Source organism: Drosophila pseudoobscura, chromosome X (genome assembly GCF_009870125.1).
Source record: "Drosophila pseudoobscura strain MV-25-SWS-2005 chromosome X, UCI_Dpse_MV25, whole genome shotgun sequence".
Lineage (NCBI taxonomy): Eukaryota > Metazoa > Arthropoda > Insecta > Diptera > Drosophilidae > Drosophila > Drosophila pseudoobscura.
In genome coordinates, this window is record NC_046683.1 from 8022906 (window position 1) to 8043309 (window position 20404).

General features: G+C 40.1%; 2 protein-coding genes across 44 annotated transcripts in view; both read right to left on the bottom strand.

The window, feature by feature from the left end:
- Positions 1–636: 636 nt before the first annotated feature.
- On the bottom strand, positions 637–5033 carry Pdzd8 (PDZ domain containing 8). Its single transcript, XM_001355042.4, has 7 exons — positions 4410–5033; positions 4102–4344; positions 2546–4035; positions 2311–2463; positions 1622–2248; positions 1310–1559; positions 637–1251 (listed from the first exon to the last, which is right to left on the bottom strand). Exons 1-7 carry the CDS (start codon positions 4572–4574, stop codon positions 1045–1047), a joined length of 3135 nt encoding a protein of 1044 aa, XP_001355078.3. The 5' UTR covers positions 4575–5033; the 3' UTR covers positions 637–1044.
- A 1186-nt stretch (positions 5034–6219) lies between these two features.
- Positions 6220–20404, bottom strand: part of cac (calcium voltage-gated channel subunit cacophony) — a 59563-nt gene continuing 45378 nt past the window's right edge. For 20 of the 43 annotated variants that reach the window (XM_033384595.1, XM_033384594.1, XM_033384605.1 and 17 more), the window contains 8 exons: positions 19179–19399; positions 18256–18292; positions 15025–15146; positions 14771–14934; positions 13902–14102; positions 11523–11674; positions 11214–11452; positions 6220–11139 (listed from right to left, as the gene is read on the bottom strand). In XM_033384595.1, the coding sequence (XP_033240486.1) occupies positions 10989–11139; positions 11214–11452; positions 11523–11674; positions 13902–14102; positions 14771–14934; positions 15025–15146; positions 18256–18292; positions 19179–19399 (1287 nt within the window). In that variant the 3' untranslated portion in view covers positions 6220–10988. Of the gene's footprint in view, positions 11140–11213; positions 11453–11522; positions 11675–13901; positions 14103–14770; positions 14935–15024; positions 15147–18255; positions 18293–19178; positions 19400–20404 lie in introns of those variants that run through there. The other 23 variants (XM_033384625.1, XM_033384622.1, XM_033384620.1 and 20 more) reach the window with 11 other exon arrangements.

Sequence of the window (20404 nt, forward strand, 5' to 3'; positions counted from 1 at the left end):
GGGGGGATACTTATAGAAGCGACTTTTACGCATCTGCTGCTGCGATACCGGAACTGCCTATGTATATAGACGAAATTTTCCGCACACTTGCCAGTCAAAACAAATTGACAGAGAGCAAGACATTTTCATGTGGCGCATATTTAATATATAATTGTACACTAATTAATGGCGTTGCTGTGTGTTATCAACCCGACAAAGAAATGCCTGACAAGGACACGTATATGCACGTAAGGCCATTCCATTCCAGTCATTGTCTTGCCTGATTTACAATGAATCTAAAGTCAATCTACTGCATGGGCGTGGGTACCAAAGACGCAAAAGCCCTAAAAGCTTGATTGCTGCTATCAAAAGCCCCGTCAATGATTTTTGATGGCAAGGCAATATTAGTTGAAAAGCTAACAAAACTTTTCAAGCTTTTGAAAAGGTATCTAAAAATATTTCTTGTGTGCTTAGAGAAGAGGTTGTATACAAGCTTAAAAGCTTGGGTGTTTATGGAACACAAGCACTAATTATAAAATATATGGTTACAGGTAATGGAATTCAAATAAATTTCTGCATTCCTCGATTGAACACAATATATGTAATCTCTTTCTCACAGGCCTCGGCGGGGGGCCTGCATTCAATAGAAATGCACTCTAGATTTAAAATTTTTATTCGTCAAAAACAAAACTGAAACACTAGAGATATCATTTGATGTTCATATCGGATTTTGATACATCCAACGTTTAAATATTATATACAAATTTGACAAATTTTAAAACCGAGCCGATACGACAAATAAAGCGCAAAAGACAACTAAAATTTGATTGGAACAAACGGCTAAAAATTAAATACTTTTAGGTAAGAGTATGCCACAACACGGATTAAAAATGCCTATAGGTTTCACTAACATTGACATTTCCAGTCTACGATCTTAAAAATAATTACGAATCGACTACGAGTACACACGAATAAGTATGCGTATAGGTAGGTGTATAGGTAGGTGTTTAGGTAGGGTAGGTATTATGAATCATGATTAATGGGGCATCTGTCGTCTGGTATATATTACTGCAGGACCACACCCTGGGCATGCTGGAGTCCCGTGCACAGATAGAGCATGATAATACTGAGGGCCTGCACCCGCTCGTCTGATCTGTTCTCCACACTGATCGTCGATGATTTATAGGGCGATGATTCTGTGGCCTTTTCGGCATCGTTCATCATTGTATAGCCCTCTGTCTCCGCATCTAAGGCGATCTTTAGCTTTGTCAGCTGCAAAACGGATCATTTAGTTATCACAAGGTATTAATGATGAGTGTTGGGCAATTACCAGCTCATTGATCTTGGCCACCCGCTCGTCAGGTGGAGCACTGGCGTACAGATGCTTGCTGGAGCTCTTGGCCAGGTTCATCAGATCCTCGTTGCGGTTGTGTCTAATGATTGGCTCGGTGATGATGATGACCTGCTCGAAGCTGAGGACTGTGCACTCCGCTGGCAGTGCCTCCAGGTGTTGGGTTACCCGCTCGAAGGGATTCTGATGCCCAAGGGGGGCCGCCACCTCCTCCACAATTGACGATTTGCTGAGCCCACCCAAAGAGAGGTTAAAACAAAAGGAGATTATAGACCCATTTAGTGGACTCACCGCGAGGGAGTGTGCTGAGGACTAGGCGGTAGGCTCTTGGAGTTCATCTGCTGGCCGCTGCCGGTCAGCGAAGAGACAATGCCGGGTATGTCCAGATTGCTCGCCTGACGTTTGATCCCCTGTGCCAGCATCCCCGTCAGACTAGACCTGTGCACCTCCAGTCCAGCCTGTACTTGCACCTGTGCTTGTTCGCCCGTCGTCGCGGCTGCCTCCTCCAGTTGCACAGAGCCTGTTTTGGGCTCATACAGCTCCAAGTTCTCCGCCTGCGTGATGGTGAACTCTGGCTTCGTCACCCCCGATGGAGTGGCTGCGGAGGTGGATGGCTGCGGCAGGGAACCCGAACAGTCTACGGGCCCACAGACGGTGGCATTCTGGCACTTGGCTATGCACTTCTTGTGGCAGCACATGGAACACTCCTGGCACTGCATGGCATCCTTCAGCCAGATCTTCTTGCCACAGAAGTCGCACTGCGTGGCCCGATGGAAGTGCGTCCGCACAAAGCTGTGGGCTCTTGGGGCCGCACTGTTGGAGCCACTACTGGAAATGGCACTGTCCGCCAGAGTGCTCGATGACTTCAGTGAAACTGTTTCGGATGAGGGCTCGTCCTGTCCACGTTCGATTTGAGTTCTGCCGAAAGGAATCACAATTAGGAACTATCCCTCGCATTCACTGCAATGATCAGAGATTACCTAGCTGGGGAATGGGACTTGGAGCCGCTCTTGGTGGTGGGTGGGTCGCCGACGGTAACGTTCGGATTTCCCATCCAGGCGAAGCCAAACAGAATATCGCCAAAGCAGAGGTTCGGATTGAAGCCAGACTGATTGGCCAGGTCGTGCATCTTCCTGTGGATAAATTACAGACAGATTTAAAGTAAAACAGGTCCTTTGCAGATTTAAGCTATCCCTGGGCGAATGGCAGACTTACCCTTCCTGCAGGGAGGCCGGATTCAGGGCTATCTGTCGGAGGCATTGATTCAGACTGGTCTCCGAGCACTCGACAAGTATCTGGCCGATCTGGACATTGTTGTAGCCCAGCAGGACACTCTCGCCGGCACACTTGCCAAAGACGCAGACATTGAGGAAGCGACTGTTGGCATCCAGCTGGAAGCTGCACACATCATCCATGTGTATCAGGGGACTGAAAGCGCAGTCGATCGTCGAGTGCTGATAGAAGTAGTTTACCGGTTCATCGGCGCCCCTGTCCGTGGAAGAGTCATCAGTTTTATTCTTGTCCTTATCTCTATCTTTTTCCCTCTCCCTCTCCTTTTCCTTGTCTTTATCCTTATCCTTGTCACTGCTCTCCCGGCTCATGGTCTTCTTGATGGCCTTGGCAATCAGATTGGACTTCTTTGGGGAATTGGTGGGGGTCTGGCCCGTGAGGCCAGACTCTGCCGCATAGCGACTAAGACTGGGCTTTACCGCCAGATGCTTGGCCACCGTCTCTGCAGTAGTGGCCTCCGCTTCGGGTTCGGTCTTGGCGGTGGCGGAGGTCATGTCGCACAGCTCATCGTATTTCTCCAGATCCTCCAGGATGGCATCGTTACGTATGATGCCGGGAATGACACGCTCGATGCGCAGACAGAAGACGGTGGCCTGCAGGGTCTTCACGACCTTGGCGATCTGCTGGATGGTGGTCACCTGCTTGCCCTCGATGGCCACCAGTGCATCACCGGCCATCAGATTGGACTTGCATGCCGGTGTGTTCGGCAGCACGGATTCGATCCTCACCAGCTGGCTGTTGCTCTGCTTGAAGACGATGCCGATCTGCTGGTTCTTCGCCTTGTGAATGAACACGTCCAGGGAGATAAGCACATGCCGGTGGTCCTTCTGATGCGCCTCGATAAAGGGCACCGGCGCCAGGGTAATGGTGCAGTAGGTGTCGCCATTGCCCGGCGATGTCCAGGGCATTAGTCGAGAGAGCTCTGCCACCTTCACCGTGAGCAGACCGTTGGGCTGGATGTCACAGTCGACGGTCTCCTCCTCGGCTGTCCAGTGGAAGAAGGGCTTGTAGCGCAACTTATAGTTGGGCAGGGTGTGTTTCCGCCTCACCGCCTTGCGTATCTGATTGGATATGAGGTTCGTGATATTCGACTGCATCTGGCGGCCCTGGTACTTTGATTCAATGTCCAGGATCAGCTCCGGATCGCCCAGGAAGCTCAGGGACCAGTGGGTATACGGCTTTCGGGTGAATTGCAGACGCGCCATGCCTGACAAATGCTTGACCTTCAGCGTAATGGAGCCCTTCTTGCCCAGCACCATGTCCGCATCGATGGATGTGGAGAAGTTACCCACGTAGTTGATGTCCAGCAGCAGGTCCAGATTTTCGATGCGCTGCTCCCGCTCGTCCAACTCCACATTGTGCACGGAGAGCGACTTGATGTCCGGAAACTGATCCCCCAACTCCAGTTCTTTGATCTGAAATTGCCACGGGGCATTAGTCCCTTCGCCTGTGCAATATATTCTCTGAGATTAAGGACTCACCGTCAGCTTGTCAAGGAGCTTGCCGGTGGTTGTCTTGGTAATCAGTTCATCCAGTTCGATGGAGAGCTTCCGGTAAAACCATTTACGCACTCGGTTCGAGTTCTTGAACTCGTGGAACAGGAACTGCATCACAAAGTTGAGGGAAATCAAAGCCGAGGCACCCTGAAGACTCTCCTGGTGGTTCTCGCAGCTGTTGACGGGATTGGGTGGGGCCTTGAGGTTCCTTGCTGTCTGTTTGATGTTCTGTCAATAGTTAAATATGAATTAATAAGATGGATAATAGATAGGTGGGGATAGGGATGGCTTACCACTGGCAGGGTGTATTTGGCATTCATCCGCTTCTGCTCTTCGCTCTCGTCAGGCAGGTTGGAGAATTTTATGAATATCAGATACTGCAGCAGTATCATGATGACCCCGCCAATCAGCAAAAAGATCAGGCAAAGCAGCAGTATATTCGAAATGGGTATCTCCATGTTGGGGCCGGGACGGGACTCTCGAGAGTTGACTCTAGTTGCAGGAGGCTGCGCGGGGAGGATATGTGAGGGCCTCTGCTTATGGGCCCGAGACTTGCATGCCACAAAAATCCGATTTCAGTCTTCTCAATTTCAATTACCTTCTAGATGTCTCGCCCATCGCTCATTGTTTGTATTGTTTGCATAGGCTGCCAGCAATTATGTCTGTCCGTCTTCCAGTGCTAGCTTATCACTCCATCCATTGGACTCTAGTGCTCCGTGTGTGCCCTGACTGAGTGAAGATTTCCTTTGTGATGGGAGTAGTCTAAGGTGGATTCTCTGGTGCGAGCCGCTAACTGCACTGCTAACGTTCCCAATTGTTGTAACTACTGTATACTGTGTGACCCAAAATCAATATGTACCCGTAGTTGTGGCTGCGCCTTAGTTTGCTCTTGGCCCTCCCGTGCGCATGCCCCCTGACCAGCTGACTTGGCTTCCTAGGGGGTTGGTTGGATTGCCCAGAGTATATCCAGAGCTCAGCCGCCCAGCTGTTGGCTCTTAACACTTCATACACAGCTGTGGCAATAACGGACCACAAAAACCACTTACAGGACTCATCCTATAAAAATCCCATAAAATAGTGGGAGTGCAGCCACAGTAGCCACATGGGGGGTTGGACGACGACACGCGTTTGAGAAAACCCCCAGAAACAGACAGGGGGTTGGAGCACTTGAGGGACCTATAGCTTTATATAAACATTGATTCTGATTCATCATAGATTGTTGTTCATGTTGGGAGAACTCTTCTAAATTGAATTTTAGGGGTTTGGGGACAGCCACAACCACAGCCACATTTGTTGAACTCTTGTAGGAAGTGTACTCTGAACATTTTCCACTCATTGAATTTTCATGAATAGGCATGAATATGAGCAGGACAGCAAGTGCAAAAAGGGCTTCATATGGGAACCACACAAGTATCCATCCATAAATACCATCATATTTAAGGGTAAACCAATAAAATATCCACATTTTTAAATATATAATAATAGTAAAATATAAATAAAATAATTAATACAATTTTTAATTTTAAGTTTATAATTTAAATGGCTAATAAAAAAACTCCAAGTCCATTAGGTTTGTAATTTTTTCTGGCATTCATTTTGTTTTATTGGTTTTTTTTTAGTTTTTTTTTTAGTTTTTTGTTTGGTTTTTTTTTGTTTGTCTTTGGTATTATTATGTAATTCCTTTACTTTATGTAAAATAAGAAAGTATTAATAGTTTTTATTAACAAATTTGTTGAAGGCAGGTATTTATGTTATTATATGTTTATGTATGTATATCTTGTCTTGTATATAAATTACAAGTTCCTCTTTATAATTATACATAATTAAACGTATTATTAAATGTAGTTCAATTATCTCTAGCGTCTCTTAACCATTAGTTAAACTGCGTCATTTACTTAGTGTATTCAGTTATTCAATATATACTATATATACATACATTTATATATGTATACATACATACATACATACGTGTGTATACAATATATATGTATAATGTATATGCGCATTGTCATTACATTTTAGCGATTACCATTAAATTTGTCTAATTTAAATTAATATATATAGTATATATATATTATTCCGCTCTTTCCCGTCCGTCTACTCCCCAGAGAGACCACAGACAATCCCCTACTACTATAGTATATCATCATATCATATTTTCTTGATTTCCTTTCGGTTGCTTTGTATAAAATTCCGAGCTACTTTTAGATTTCTCATGTGACCTTTCAAACCAGACAGTAAACAATTAACAAAAATATACGAATATCGCGAATCGTTAAGTTAGGGCTCAAGTTCAAGTTAAGGTTAACGTTAAAGTTCAAGTTCAAGTTATGGTTAAGGTAAAGAAGGTAAGCAGCATACCGGCACGGCATGAGACAGTGAGCACAGGATTGTGTGGTGCGGTGGACCGCTTTGGGGGTGGACCTGGACGTAGGACCTGGCACGGCGGCAGCCACCGTACCGTACCCTGTGCTCATTGGGTCACGGGCTACATACCTACACACAAGTATAGTATTTCACTATTTCACCAGATTTCCAGCTATATCTCTCTATCGGTTTTGAAGTCGGATAGGATCGGACATCGGGTAACGGGTAACGGGCATCGGGGATCGCAGTGGAGTTTAGGCAATGTCTGTACAGTAGTTCTATGTATGAAAAAAATCAATAATTCAAGAACCTGGAAGAACAATCGAACTCGCGACGCGACGCTAGGCAGCACATGGTAGTACATATAAATATATTTAATTATATTTATAGGATACTTCAGTTTTTGTTTGGCATCTAGTTTGGTAGATGGAGGGACGTGGTTTTTGCCTGCTGGCCCCCAATTGTTCTTCCCCGAAATATCGTAGCATCCGATCTCTTCTGTTCATGGTCTAATGTTGATCTAGTCCCTACCTGCACCTGCACCTGCCACCTGGCACCTGGCACCTGGCTCCTAATCAATATATGTTGTATGTGGTAGTACTTTGTGGCTAAGCATCTGTGGCGAATGTGGCGAGTGTGACGCGTGTGGCTTGGGGCATGTGGTAGAGTACTTTGGTAGAGTTCACAGTCAGCTAGCTAGGGGCCCAAATGGGAGAAGCGAACTATTTGTTGGTTAAGGCCTTCAAAAGCAAATCGAAATCGAATTAGATGCCAATAATTTGCTAAAACTAAATAGTTCCTCTAGAGGCGTAATGGATTGGATATATGTACATATGTACGATATCAAAATAAGAACCTTATTATTAACTAACTCTCACATTTTGTACTCATTTCCACTTTTTGATGTTCCATTTGTATTCTTTATACTATCTGTATTGTTATTTTATTTGTATTTTTTGTTTTTTTTTTTGGCATTACTAGCGAAATGAAGCCAATAGCTGCCTCACCAAGAACTCTACACTCCACTCCACCCACACCCATGAGGATGATGGATGGCCTAAGCAAGCAGGGCGAAATGTGGACACGATCTTAGCCTACGATAAAGGATTCGAAAAGGAATAGATTCGTAGCGTACGTATAACTCAATGAATGTACAACAGAATAATAAATCGGAATTACAATTACAAATATTGTTGATGTTTTTTTGGAAGTAGTCAAAGGGTGGCACCTTGGAAAAACACGAGTAATACATTTAGTACTGTACTGTTCTGTACTGAACTGTATGTAAGGCAAGCAGATTGGCGAGCGAGCGATTTTCTATATCAGATATTAGATTTCATTTCTTGTAACTTTTCCCATTGTTAAGCTATGGATTCTTTTGGTTTTTGTTGTGATTTTGGTTTTGGATTGGTTTCGTTTTGTTTTGTTTTTTGTTTGACACTAGTTTATAGACTATTGTATTGTAAATTGTATAATTATGCATGTACATATATGTATGCTTGTGAGTGTATATTTATAAATCGATCTTGTATGTATCCGTAATATAATATAATTATTAAAAATGTATGCATTTCTATTTCTCAGTTTTGCTGTATTCGGTTTTCGTGTTTTCCGGTTTTTTTTTTTTTTTTTTTTTGGTTTTGTCGGTATTTTCCGTATTGCTAAGTTTTACTCGTAATATGTATAATTAATTATAGTACATTGCTGTAGTGAACATGGCTAAGTTGGTTTCGGTTTGGTGTTTGCTTTTCTTGGTTGTCGTCTTTTATGCACCTTCTCTGTATGTATGCCTCCTAAAACCCTACTCTCGTAATCGTAATCATAATCATATTCGTATTCGTTATCGTAAGTACATTTGCTGTGTAAATTCGCATAACTGCTCAGCGGTTATAATTATTTACTTAAGTTATGGATTCACTTTTTTGTTTAAATTACAATATTTGTGCGCTCTTCGATATCCCGTCGTCATGTTCATGTCCGTCATGTAACCCATGATTCGTCGTCTATCTATACACTAACTGGTTGTTTTGATTTAGGATCTTATTAGTCAATCATTTGTTGTCTTACTGTCTTAATGACTGCAGTGATAATGCTGTTTCTGCTATATGCCTGCGTTAATGTGATGCTGATTTCGATATCGAGTGAGGGAGGTGGAGGTGTGTATGTGTGTGCATGAGATTCACATTTCCATTTTGCATGAGCTGGAGAGGTATACGGATACTGGTATCTATATACATATATGTATACGTCGCTACGGATATACCGAAAAAATTGAAAATTAAATAACAATGCAATCAGACTAAGCAGATTCATATTTTCGAATAATAAAATGGCAATGTTTTAAGGCTTTTGCTCGTAAAGGCAAGATTAGATAGGCGATATCGATTATGCATGTATACTATTTAAACGAGGATTATCTATCAGGTATGATCATCATCATCATCATCATTTACACTAGCCTAGCCTACACCTCACATCATGTACAGACTTTTCTTGCGAACGAATCGAAACAGTTTTAACCTTCAAAGAGCAGATGCCACGGCATGTTCCTGAAGTTAAAGTAAGTTCTCTGAGAAATGAAAATGAGGCTCGTTCGTACACGTATATTGTTGTGTATCAGAAAATAAAGTAATGTTCCGCTACCTCGTCAAAGTCTGTACAGACACAGACTCTAATTTACATAGATACGTATGGTATGTATGCAGCTGGTCATGATTGAGGCTGTGTATATTGTATATTGGTATTGTATTGGGTTTTGATCTTGCAGTACTATTGCTATTAGTTATTGTTTTAGTTTTAGCTTTAGTAGTGGTTTATGTTCGATTAATCAAAAGAAGGAGAGGGACAGATAGAGAGAGGGCGAGTATTCGCTCGAATATACACGAATGAATGAAAAAATCCTTAGGTATTCAAAATGCGAATCATTTGTTTGCTATTCAAGTTTAAGTATTTGTTTTTTTTTTGGGTTCGGATTTCCTGTGTACGTCTCGGTCGAAAGTATGCATGTGTGTGTGTGAGTGTGTGTATAATCGTAGTCGTAGGTAAATACATTACATACAAAAAATTTGATATCTACATTAAACTTGTATGTACAGGAGAATAAATATAATTTTGCATTTAAATGTACATAATTGAATTACTAACTTTAAATACAAACAAGACAAAAACGCTTGCAGATTCAGATTACAGATTCATCGAGCTATGTCCTAGATAAACCTACAATGTATAATGTATGCGAGTACCCCTACAATATTTACTACCTATATTGTAGACCTACAATCTAAGTATGTTATGCTTTTCGAAATATAGTTCCCTTTTGCTTGTTTGGTTTCTTAGGCATTTAGTACAATAAAATAAATACACTCTATCATATCATATCATCATATCATATCATTCATATCTGACATTGAGTTTGTTGCTATTCCTATACCTATATTCATTTTCATATCCATATTCTTTTCCCTATCCTCCTTTTACACCTTACTCCTACTCTTAGCGATCTCCTAACTCCTATTCCTTGATCTCTCGTACTTTTTACACCTCATTTCAGTTTCAGTTACAATTAAAGTTACACTTTCAGCGGTTTCTGGTTCTGGCTTCTGTTCATCATCATCATCATCATCCCCCTTCCCTTATAGCGTATGATACGAATACAGCGGATGGTGCGGGTGATGTTGCTGTGGATGCGGCTGCTGCTGTGAATGCTGTGTTTGCTGCGGCTGTGATTGCTCTTGTGGTTGTAGTAGTAGTTCTTCTGGCTGGTGATAATGATGGGCACCTGATGCTGATGGTGTTTCTATCCAACCATCATGTAGATCGGAAATAGCATTATATTTAATGTCATTATCAGAATAGATCTTTTTAATAGCTACTGGTGTTGTTATTGTAATTGGTACACTTAATATCATTGCTTCATTTTCATTTCTTGTTGTCCTTGGTGTTGTTGTTGCAGTGTCGATTGCTGTTGTCCTAGTCCTAGACCTAGTCCGTGGTATAGTTCCTATGTATTCTTCATAATCGAAGTGGGGCGAGGTTGTTCTTGTTTCTGGCAATGAGATTGCCATCAGTGAGGATTCGTACGGCTTGTGGCAGCATGGTAGCCATTCATGTTGCTGTTGTTGTTGTTGTTGTTGTGTTACTAGTAGCTGTTGTATTTGCTGATCATCATTTGCTCGTTGCGATTGCGGTTGTCGATTTGGGTTTGTTGATTCGTGTAAGCTTTCTTCTTCTTCAGCCAATTTCTTGATATCTTTTGGTGTTAGTGTGGTGGGGGTGGTGGGTGTTAGTGTTAAAGTGGATCTTGGTATATCTACATACCGATGATTGATTGGTGTATATTGTTGTGGCTGTTGGTGTAAGTGTTGGTATTGGCGTTGGTGTTGATTTATGCGTCGTATCGTATCAAAATTGTGATCTAAATTTGGTGCTGAATACGATGAGCATATGGCCTGATGTTATACCCAGATCTGATCCTTTCGATTACGCGATCGCAATCAAAGCCTTTGCTAGCACCAGTCCTCCTCGTCGGAATCGGAGTGTCGAGTATTAAGTCCGCTCTTTGGCTTAAAACCATTAAGAACTGGAGATGGCAGTACACGACCTGTTCGGCCCATAGCCAGCGCTTGTTCAAACGACAGCGGTGCTATATATTCCAGTCTGGGAAATATATACATTTTACAACTTCAGGTTAGAGCTTCATGTCGGTCATGACTGCACTAGACTAGACTTACCTTTCTCTTTCCACCTCTCTCTCGCGATCACGCTCCCGCTCATACAACTCACGCTCCCGATCCCTGTATTCGAAGCGCAGGTCGTACTCGTGCAGGCGATCCCGATCCCGATCTCGATCCCTAAGGCGTTCGCGATCCCGCTCGCGGTCTCTACTACTATAATACATATCTCTAGGGTCCCGCAGCAGGTCACGATGATGCGGCAGCGAGTGAACACTGTGGGGCGTTGAGTGGTGCGTCTGAAATGGAGCAAGATGAAGGAGTAAGTATAGGCTGATTTTGGTATGCGACTTGGCATGGATCACTTACGTGAGTTGGACTCGCATTCAGCTTGGGAAAATTAATGTTGGTTGGCTTGAGCTGCAGTGTTGACGGTTTGCTTGGAGTCGGTGGTAGGCGTCGTCCAATTCCGGCACGACGGGAGGCTAGCGTTGGGTAGCTATGCTGCACATGCGTGCCACCTGTCGGGAACACAATTAGAGATTACTTTTCCGTTCAACTGTCCAACGGTCGCGTCTATTAACCAAACGCAATGTATAGCATAAATCGATGCAAGTAAGATACAAATATTATGTATATATATGTAGGTATGACATTGAACGGTGAGTGCCTACATTGTTCTTTATTGCGCTATCAACAAGGGCAAGACTCATTAAACAAAGAAACACGAGTATATACATTAGAAACAAACCAATTTCGAACGATTCAATCGGAGCATGTTCGGATTTTGTACGATCTTTAACAAAAATAATAATAGTAAAACTCTTTTAAATTTATGGAACTTTTGGCTTGACAGACGGACAAAACGTATTAGCATCTTGGATTCCCATTAGTTTGGATAATGAAAATATTGTATAAATCTGGCAAAAGGCGAACATGCTCCAGGTCTTTACAGCCCTTCAATTTTTCCACAAACTTGTCCAGCGTTCAAACATAACAGTAAGAATCGCCAAACAGCTTCGTAAAGAATTCGAAGTAATATGTATTCACTATTGTATATCATATTGTATGCAAAAGTATGTCAAGAAAGTGTTTTGTTAACCACTCTCTTGAAATACACACGACCTTGAATATACATATGCGATATATAGAACAATAACAGTAACAAGTGTGCTAGATATTAGAGTATATTGTACATAAGTTGTTGGATGATTCAGGGCGGTGGTCGATCGATTGGTAGCTAGCAACATGCATGACTGTGGTGGGTACGAGTGAGAGTACGAGAGAGCGACGAAAACGTATGAAATCAGATTCAAGATATCAACGGAAGAGTAGAGTGCAAAATGCTAAGGACAAACATTCACAGATAGTTAAGATAGAGATAGTTAAGATATACACACACAAGTCTAGATACTGAAACACCCATAAACTTCAGCCCAAATTAAGTATTTCTCTAGTTACATAGTATAATGGCTAATGACAGTTTTTTTTAGTTTTTTTACCACCCAAATAGTTTATGTATGTTATATATATATATTTTTTTTGTTATATATTAGAGAAATGCTCGAGAATGAAGCCCTGAACAACATAGTGTGGCTGGCACTTTTACGGGTGGTGTGTAGTACGAGTAGTAGGGCAAAGAAACAAGAAGCAAGCTTTAAATAGAGATTCTTGGTCAGTAGGATACGGCCCTAGGATACGCTTGTACTACTAACGAAGGTCATTTCTCAACACTGGAAACACAGGTTTTTTTGCGGACCAAAAAGACAGTACAAAATGTTGTTGTATAAGACTACGTTTTACTTTGAATCCCAACCCCAATCAATGTCTTTCCCAAAGTCCGTCGAGCGTGTCCCTGTCCGTGAAGGAATAAGAGTAGCAGTCGTATCTAACCAGACTTGTTGGTAATCTAACAAATTTCAAATATCTTACAACGCGTTTTTAAAATTGAATAAACAAAAAAAAACAAACAAAAATACACGTTATTTGCCAGAGATATTCTGTGTGTGTGGGTGTGTGTTGTACGAGTAGTTTTCGAGTTCTGTAGTTTTTGAGGATGAGCATGGGATGAAGTCTGTATGTACATGGCACGAGTAGAACCATACAGTAGTAGTAGTAGTAGAAGTAGTAGTAGTACGAGATGTGAGATAACGAATAGTATAATATAAGAGTAGTAGGTGGAGGATATATGGGCATCTAGAGAAATGAAATGAAAACGATGAACTGCTGCGTAACGCTAGGAGTAGTAACAAGAGTACGAGTACGAATAGTTGAGTACATTGATTGATTGATTGATTGATATTGATTGATGGGTTTTTGGTTGGTTGTTCGAGATGGTAAACGCTCGCAGATCTGAGAGCGAGCTGTTGTGGTGTGGTTTATGTATTAAACAAACTATTCTGTTGTTTAAAGCTTATGATTGACTGATTGATTGTTTGACTGATTGATTGATTGAACGTCTTGGCATGACAATTACATGTACATGTTAAGCATGTTTTGGCAACTATGTACGAATACGAATAGTTAGTTACGAGTAAGCATGTCTGAGATCTGATTGATGTTGTTGGTAAAAGTAGAAATATGATTGAAGAAATTTGTGTAGAAGAAAGTAGTACTAGCATATATAGAAACAAATTTGATTTTTGATTTGATTGTAGCTTGATTTCGATTTTAGTTTTGATTTTAGTTTTGATTTTGATCTTTGATTTGATTTTTCGACTTTAGATAACAAGAGTGCTAAAGATGTACCCATATCAATCCCATAACCAAGTCTGTCTCGTTCACGCATCTCCTGAAGTCGAGCGGGACTCGGCGATCGTGACCTTTGACATAGACTTGTTGTCCCATATGTGGGATAAGGCAGTTGAGTGCGTTTACTGCGAGACAAATGACCACCATAACGAGAAGGCGAAGGCGAACGGGCCGGACTTGTCGATGCTGACCATGAACCTATATTGTACATATAACAACAATAATAAAGAAAAAACGTAATAATTAAGGATGTCGGGGCACAACAGTTTACGTATTTTTGTTTTTTGGTTTTTTTGTTTTTTGTTTTTCGTTTTTGTTTTATTTGGTTAGGTTTTTTTCAAGAAATTGCATTAATTTTATAGTTTTTTTTTTTGGTTTCTGTTTCTCCGATTATTTTTGTTTGAATAGGAAAATGAAAACGATATCGATTAATAATCGAACCAACTGAGGACAGAACCAAAACATAAATGAATATATTTATTTGAATATATATTTTGTATTTGTATTTGTATCAAAAGATTTTCGTTTAAGGCTATGGAATTGTAGACATATATATCTGCATATAACTAAGATACTACAAAATAGATAAAAAAGAGCCCCGGCTGATGCCGAATCCTTGCTTGGTCACTCTGTGTGTACCCATTGTAAGCACGAATAACTGAAATACAATGTGTTGTTCTCGAATTGAAAATGTTTGGTAAATACGCTGTCGTATACGGACAGACAATTCTAAATTTTTCTGTATAGCTTTCCATAGTTTTCATTTGATTGATTTATGTATGCGCTGCGCTTACAACAAGCACACATACGAATCATTTGGCGTATAAAATACGAGTATATGTGGTTTTTCTCAAGACAATAAATACCTCTTGGATACCGCGGATGGTTGTTGCCATGCCTAGGATGACGTGTCTCCTTGACCATCTCTACAACATTAGATACGGTATCGGAGAACCCGATATCATGATGTATGTATTGATGGCCACGTCGTCGAGGACTTGGAGATCTGGCAAGTGGCGAGCCATTGTGCCTGCAAAAGGATGGAAGGAAGTATCAGTGTTATCATACACACTCGTACATATGTCCATTTGAGGGCAATTGCAATCCATAGAATACATACCTTAAACTAGGCGATCGCCGATGGCCGTTCATGTACGAATGTCCAGGATGTAAATGGCCAGCATCGGCACCGGTAAGCGACTCCTGCGAAGGTCGTCTAGACGCATCTTGCAGTTCCAGCATCTGTTCGAAAGAGTTTTACAAGGCATTGTGTTACATCAGTTGTACAATCATGAATGACCACCACTTGAAATCAGTCTATTTCTTTAATTTATTCACTTTTGTGATCAGGGGCGGTGGAGGGTTGGGGAAATACGAATTTGTTACGAATGTTGTTTGAAATTCCTGTCGACCGATTTCTTGTGGATTCATTCATTGGTCGGGTTTACAGCATACAGAACAGTATATCTGTGTATATCTGGAGTATACATTAAGAACTACAGATGGTGATCCTATGCTCCTTATCGGAGCTTATAGGAAGGCAATATATATATACATATATGTAGTACATATATATGTAGATATGTTTCGTATATAAAAGCTACAAAATAAATATACATTGAGACATGTATGCTTACTTTGCTGAGTACTATATGGTTGAGTATAGGGGTATATATGGGTGGGTAGTATATATAATCAAAACAAATATTAAGCAAATATTACTTTCACTGCAACAAAAATACATATCCAAATGCGGTTTCAATTGTACTAGATTGAATTATTGAAAGGTTCTCAAATGCAGAATAACATTACGGTTTTATGTATTTAGGTATTATTTTGTAGGTATTGTAGATATTGATTAATCCTATTTATAGGGCGTGTAACATTTAAACAATTCCATACACTACATTGGGCGGGGCGGGACGGGGGAGTATACATATACAATACATATATACTGGAACTCATTTCTTTAGGTTTTTTCATGGTAAGTAGCTATCGTGGTTGTTATATCTGTATCTGTATCCGATCTGTTGGGATCAGAAAGAACACTATCGCGTTCTCGTTGAGTTTCGTTGAGCTAAGTTTCGTTTACTTAATATGCCAATTCAATTGTTTGTTTGTTACTCAGATTGATCTACGTAATTTTGAATAGTTTGTCCTATATTTATGAGATATAGTCTCATACAAATAAATCGATAACTCAATAGAAATAAAAATCAAATGTTAATCGATTGCTGGTTATAGCTATCTACAGTCTACAGAGAGGCTAAGGCTATCAACATGGCTGTGGTGGTGGAGTAGAAATGGAGTGACTGTCGAGAGCATTCCGTATGGCGTGAGGCGTATGGTGTTCGAAAGCAGTTCGAAAGCGGCGCAAGCGATTTGAAGCAAGCCAAGACAGAATGTCAATCAAAATGTAAGCTATATATAACACTACATAGTATATTACAGTATATTATTTACAGCATGCAGCCTACAAGTGTGTGAGTTAATAGGATATATGTATATACATATGTGTTCGTGTGAGTTAGTATGGTTGGGAGGTCAAGTCCTGTATCCTTTTCCATTAGCGTGGACGTTAACCGATCTTTACTTACCACAACAATACGAGTATTGTTCGGGGGAGGGGCGACTCACTCGTGTCTGTGTTGGTTGGACTAGCGAAAGTGTCAAGGTGTACATAATATTACGCTCAAATCGAATACAAAAACAATTACTACGTACACATAAAGCCACCACCGCTATATGTATTCATCTAGAAGGATATATCGAAGGAGGATATATGACCTGAAGCTTCTGTGGCTCGGTTTACCTCTAGCAAAAATACAAATCATAGCTATACATCATGTCATATGCTATACAATATAGTTTTAGTACTAGCAACTGTTTATTTACCAACGATATGTATAGAGTAAATTTCTATCAATGAAAAAATAAACATGGGATTTCCCTTGGGCGGGCATATGCATATCCTTTCCTGGCAAAAGCATTCTCAGCATAGCATCTCATCTCAGTACTAGGGTATTTCCGATTTCAACGTACGAGTACTCTTGGCTTTATGTGTACGTAGAAAATTGTCTATAGCAATTGGATTGATTGATTGTCGGATGATGTTGTCGGAATGATGAGACAAGAAGAGTTAGAACCGCCAACTTGTACCACTGATAGATCGTTTGAGATTGAGTTTGAGGAAAGAGTCGCACAGAGGACCATTGGATTGATTTACGATTTCGGTTGTGAAATGAATGATACGGATTTTGGTGAGTCAATTTATACAGACATTGCATTGCAGACAGGTGTATTGTACATGAAAACAAAAAGTTCTTATGCATAAGACTAATATTACCACTATTTGCTTCAAGTGAGGGAGATATTGCTTGCCAACTAATCGGTAAATCGGTGAAGAGGTGGTCGCACACTCGTTAGGAAATATATCTATACGATTACAAGTCCGCTAGTCAACTAGTCCATCCATTCGTTAATCTTCAACCAAAACCACTCAACGACTCAATAGATGGGTAAATAGATAAATGAATTTGGAAAAGAGGGTAGTGGTTTGCAGATCATACGAGTGGCAGGGTGGGGATCGGATCGGATTGGATCGGTTGGGGCGGGGTCTATTGTTGAGTGGAGCTCCCGTTTGGTCCACTGTTTAATTCTTCTTTTTTTTTTTTTATTGCTGCCTTCAACACTTTTGCCCAAGGAACGAGAACGAACGAGAACGAACGAGTACGCCTACGAGTACATGTACATGTACGAGTACTAGTACGAGTACGAGAGTATTTGGTTATAGATACGATCAACGATCAAAATTACAACATTGAGTACGAGTACGAGTACTAAGCGAAGATTGCGTTTCTAACGGTTTCAAATAATTGCTATGCAACATTTATGTATGTACGAGAGTATTTTTTTTGTAGTAGTACTATTGAGTAAACGCAAATTGAAGACTTATTGTATAGTAAGTTGGGGGTAAACACAGCACACACACACACACACACACACACAGTACATATAATTTATGTCTCGCTGGATATTGTACGATGCTATGATACACAGGTATCGCTACAACGTAGTAGGATACAACGATCACTTGTGGGTGGAGAGTGTGTATGTGTATGTGCGTGTGTGTGTGTGCGAGTATTCAAAGGTAGTAGTAGTAGTAGTAAGTGGTTTTGTAAGTACTAGTGTTTTACTTTTCGACTTAATTTGGTTTTTGTGAACAACATTTATATCGGAAACGGATTATGGACACAAAGAGTATTCACATATATATTCAATAATATACACAATTAGTTATTAGTCTTGGTTTTTAGTAAAATGTTCGATAAATGTTCATATATTGGTTTACCGCTTGGAGTTTATCAAACTTATTCACCTTTTTGTTTCTGAAATATTTAAAAATTAGAAGAAAACAATTTACTTATGTCAATGTAGGAATGTACAAAAAGCACAAAGAGTAGTAGTTCTTGTGGTTAGTTGTTTGGTATTTGATTGGTTTTTTGATGGTAGTGTTGGTACTGGTAGTGGTGTTAGTAGTAATCGTAACTGTATTTGATTTGGTGGAGTGTTGTGAAGCGAATGTTGTCTAATCCTTAAATACCCATACACATTTACATATGTCTAGAATGTGCTTATGCTTATGCATATATGATATATGCGCTTGGTTGTCATGATCTCATAATCTGGATGATCTATTTTGAGAGCAATAAACTCTCACATGATGATAAAAGCTTTTTGTTTGTGTACTATACGAGTATGCTTTCTTGCTATGCAAGTTTGAAATATAAACGTAATCCTCATAAAGATTTAATATGATTAATTTGAAGATCGATTTTCGAAGTTTCGGTACTGTATTTGAAGTATTTAAATATTTGTAATGACACGGAAATCCTCATCCTATAGTAGTGCTGGGACACTTTAGGATGGAATGGGTAAAGCAAAGTACGTCTGAGGAGTGCAAAGCTGTATTGATTATCGCTTAAACAAGCCCTAGAGTCTTCAAATTACAGATTAGCGTTTTTATCTAAATGAAATGCGAATTATGTGAGAGGATTTTTAGTCATATTAAATGGGATATACGTTTGAATAGAACATATTTTGTTGGCTGGTTTTCTAGGTGGATATGATGGACTTAGAGATGAGCGTGCAATGATGAATAGTGATGCTGCTGACGATGCAGATGATACTGATGCGATGCTGATGATAGGGATGATGATGATGGCGTTGGCACTTTACGGATTATAGTTAAGATTGAAGCTGTTTGTAAATTACCTAACTGATCGCTTTCTGATCGTACTCCGCCGTGCTAGTGTTGCCAAACTGTTGTGTTCGGCATCACCGTTTGCGTGGTGGTGATGGTGCGTGCTCGCTAACAAATGTGTCTGTGAGTTGGCGGCTCCTTCCCCATTCGCCTCGAAGCTTATGGAATTCTGACGCGATCCTCCTTTGTCGAGGGCGGCCATATCGAGCAGGCAGTTAAAGAATGATTGTTTCTATGTTTTTCGATATTCGAATGGCCATTCGTTACGTTTTTGTTTTTGTTTTTGTTTTCGTTTCCGTTTCGTTGTGTTTCGTTTAGTTCGTTCAGTGTGGTTTTTTTTGTTAAATTATTTTAGAATTTGTTGCATATTTCAAATTTGATTGATTTGTTGCATTGATTCAATGGTTAATCGGTAGTTTAATTGTAGATACAGTTGTTGTTGTATTTTTGTTGAGTTGTTGTTGTTGAAGTTGGGTGAGTGGTGATAGTATTTTTGATATTGATATTTATGGTAACATTGCAACGCATTAGGATTGGTTTTTGTTTTGGTTTTTGTATTTGTTTTGTTTTTGTATTTTCATAAGCATTAAAAATGGAATGTAAGAATTATTATAGAATAATTGTAAAGATGTAAGTAAGAGTTTTGTTTTTATTACAGAACCAAAAAAAAAAACCTAAATCATAATCGAAAAGATAGTATTGTATATATCATAAGTATTCTCATATACATATGTATAGTATATAGTTATATACATATGCACGCATATATAGTAATAGAATATATAAGGGCAAATAGCGTTTTGCTGAATAGTAGTTGGGTTCCTTTATATTGGAAATATATATAGGTTTTTGGTATGGCATAGCATTTCGAGATGTGTCAAGCTCTATGCGGAATGTGTCGGTAGGATGTAAGTAGAGATGTTTTTGTAAGATGTTAAGTTAGAGGTAAGTTAAGGTTGTAACTGTAATTGTAATTGTAATTGTAATTGTTGTAATGTATGCTTGGATGCTTTCGCATTAAATGTTTAGTTAAGTAGCTTAAAAGAGAGACTTGCTGGATACGTTCAAAACATGCGCAAACTTTTGTACAACTCACTAGGATTTGAAGAAAATCTAAGTAGTACCGCTATTATTATGAGAATTATTATAATTATAATTATAATTATAATTTTTGTTTGATTGATAAATCGTAATTATTGTGTGTGCCAATTTATAGAGATGGTGGACCACGGAACAG

What these genes read in the sequence shown, in the direction of transcription:
- Pdzd8 (XM_001355042.4), bottom strand. Translation starts at nt 4,574, where the DNA reads ATGGAGATACCCATTTCGAATATACTGCTGCTTTGCCTGATCTTTTTG. An exon ending in CCTCAGCACACTCCCTCGCG is followed by an intron (nt 1,560 to 1,621) that starts GTGAGTCCACTA and finishes GGGTGGGCTCAG; the next exon opens with CAAATCGTCAATTGTGGAGG. An exon ending in TGGCCAAGATCAATGAGCTG is followed by an intron (nt 1,252 to 1,309) that starts GTAATTGCCCAA and finishes TCCGTTTTGCAG; the next exon opens with CTGACAAAGCTAAAGATCGC.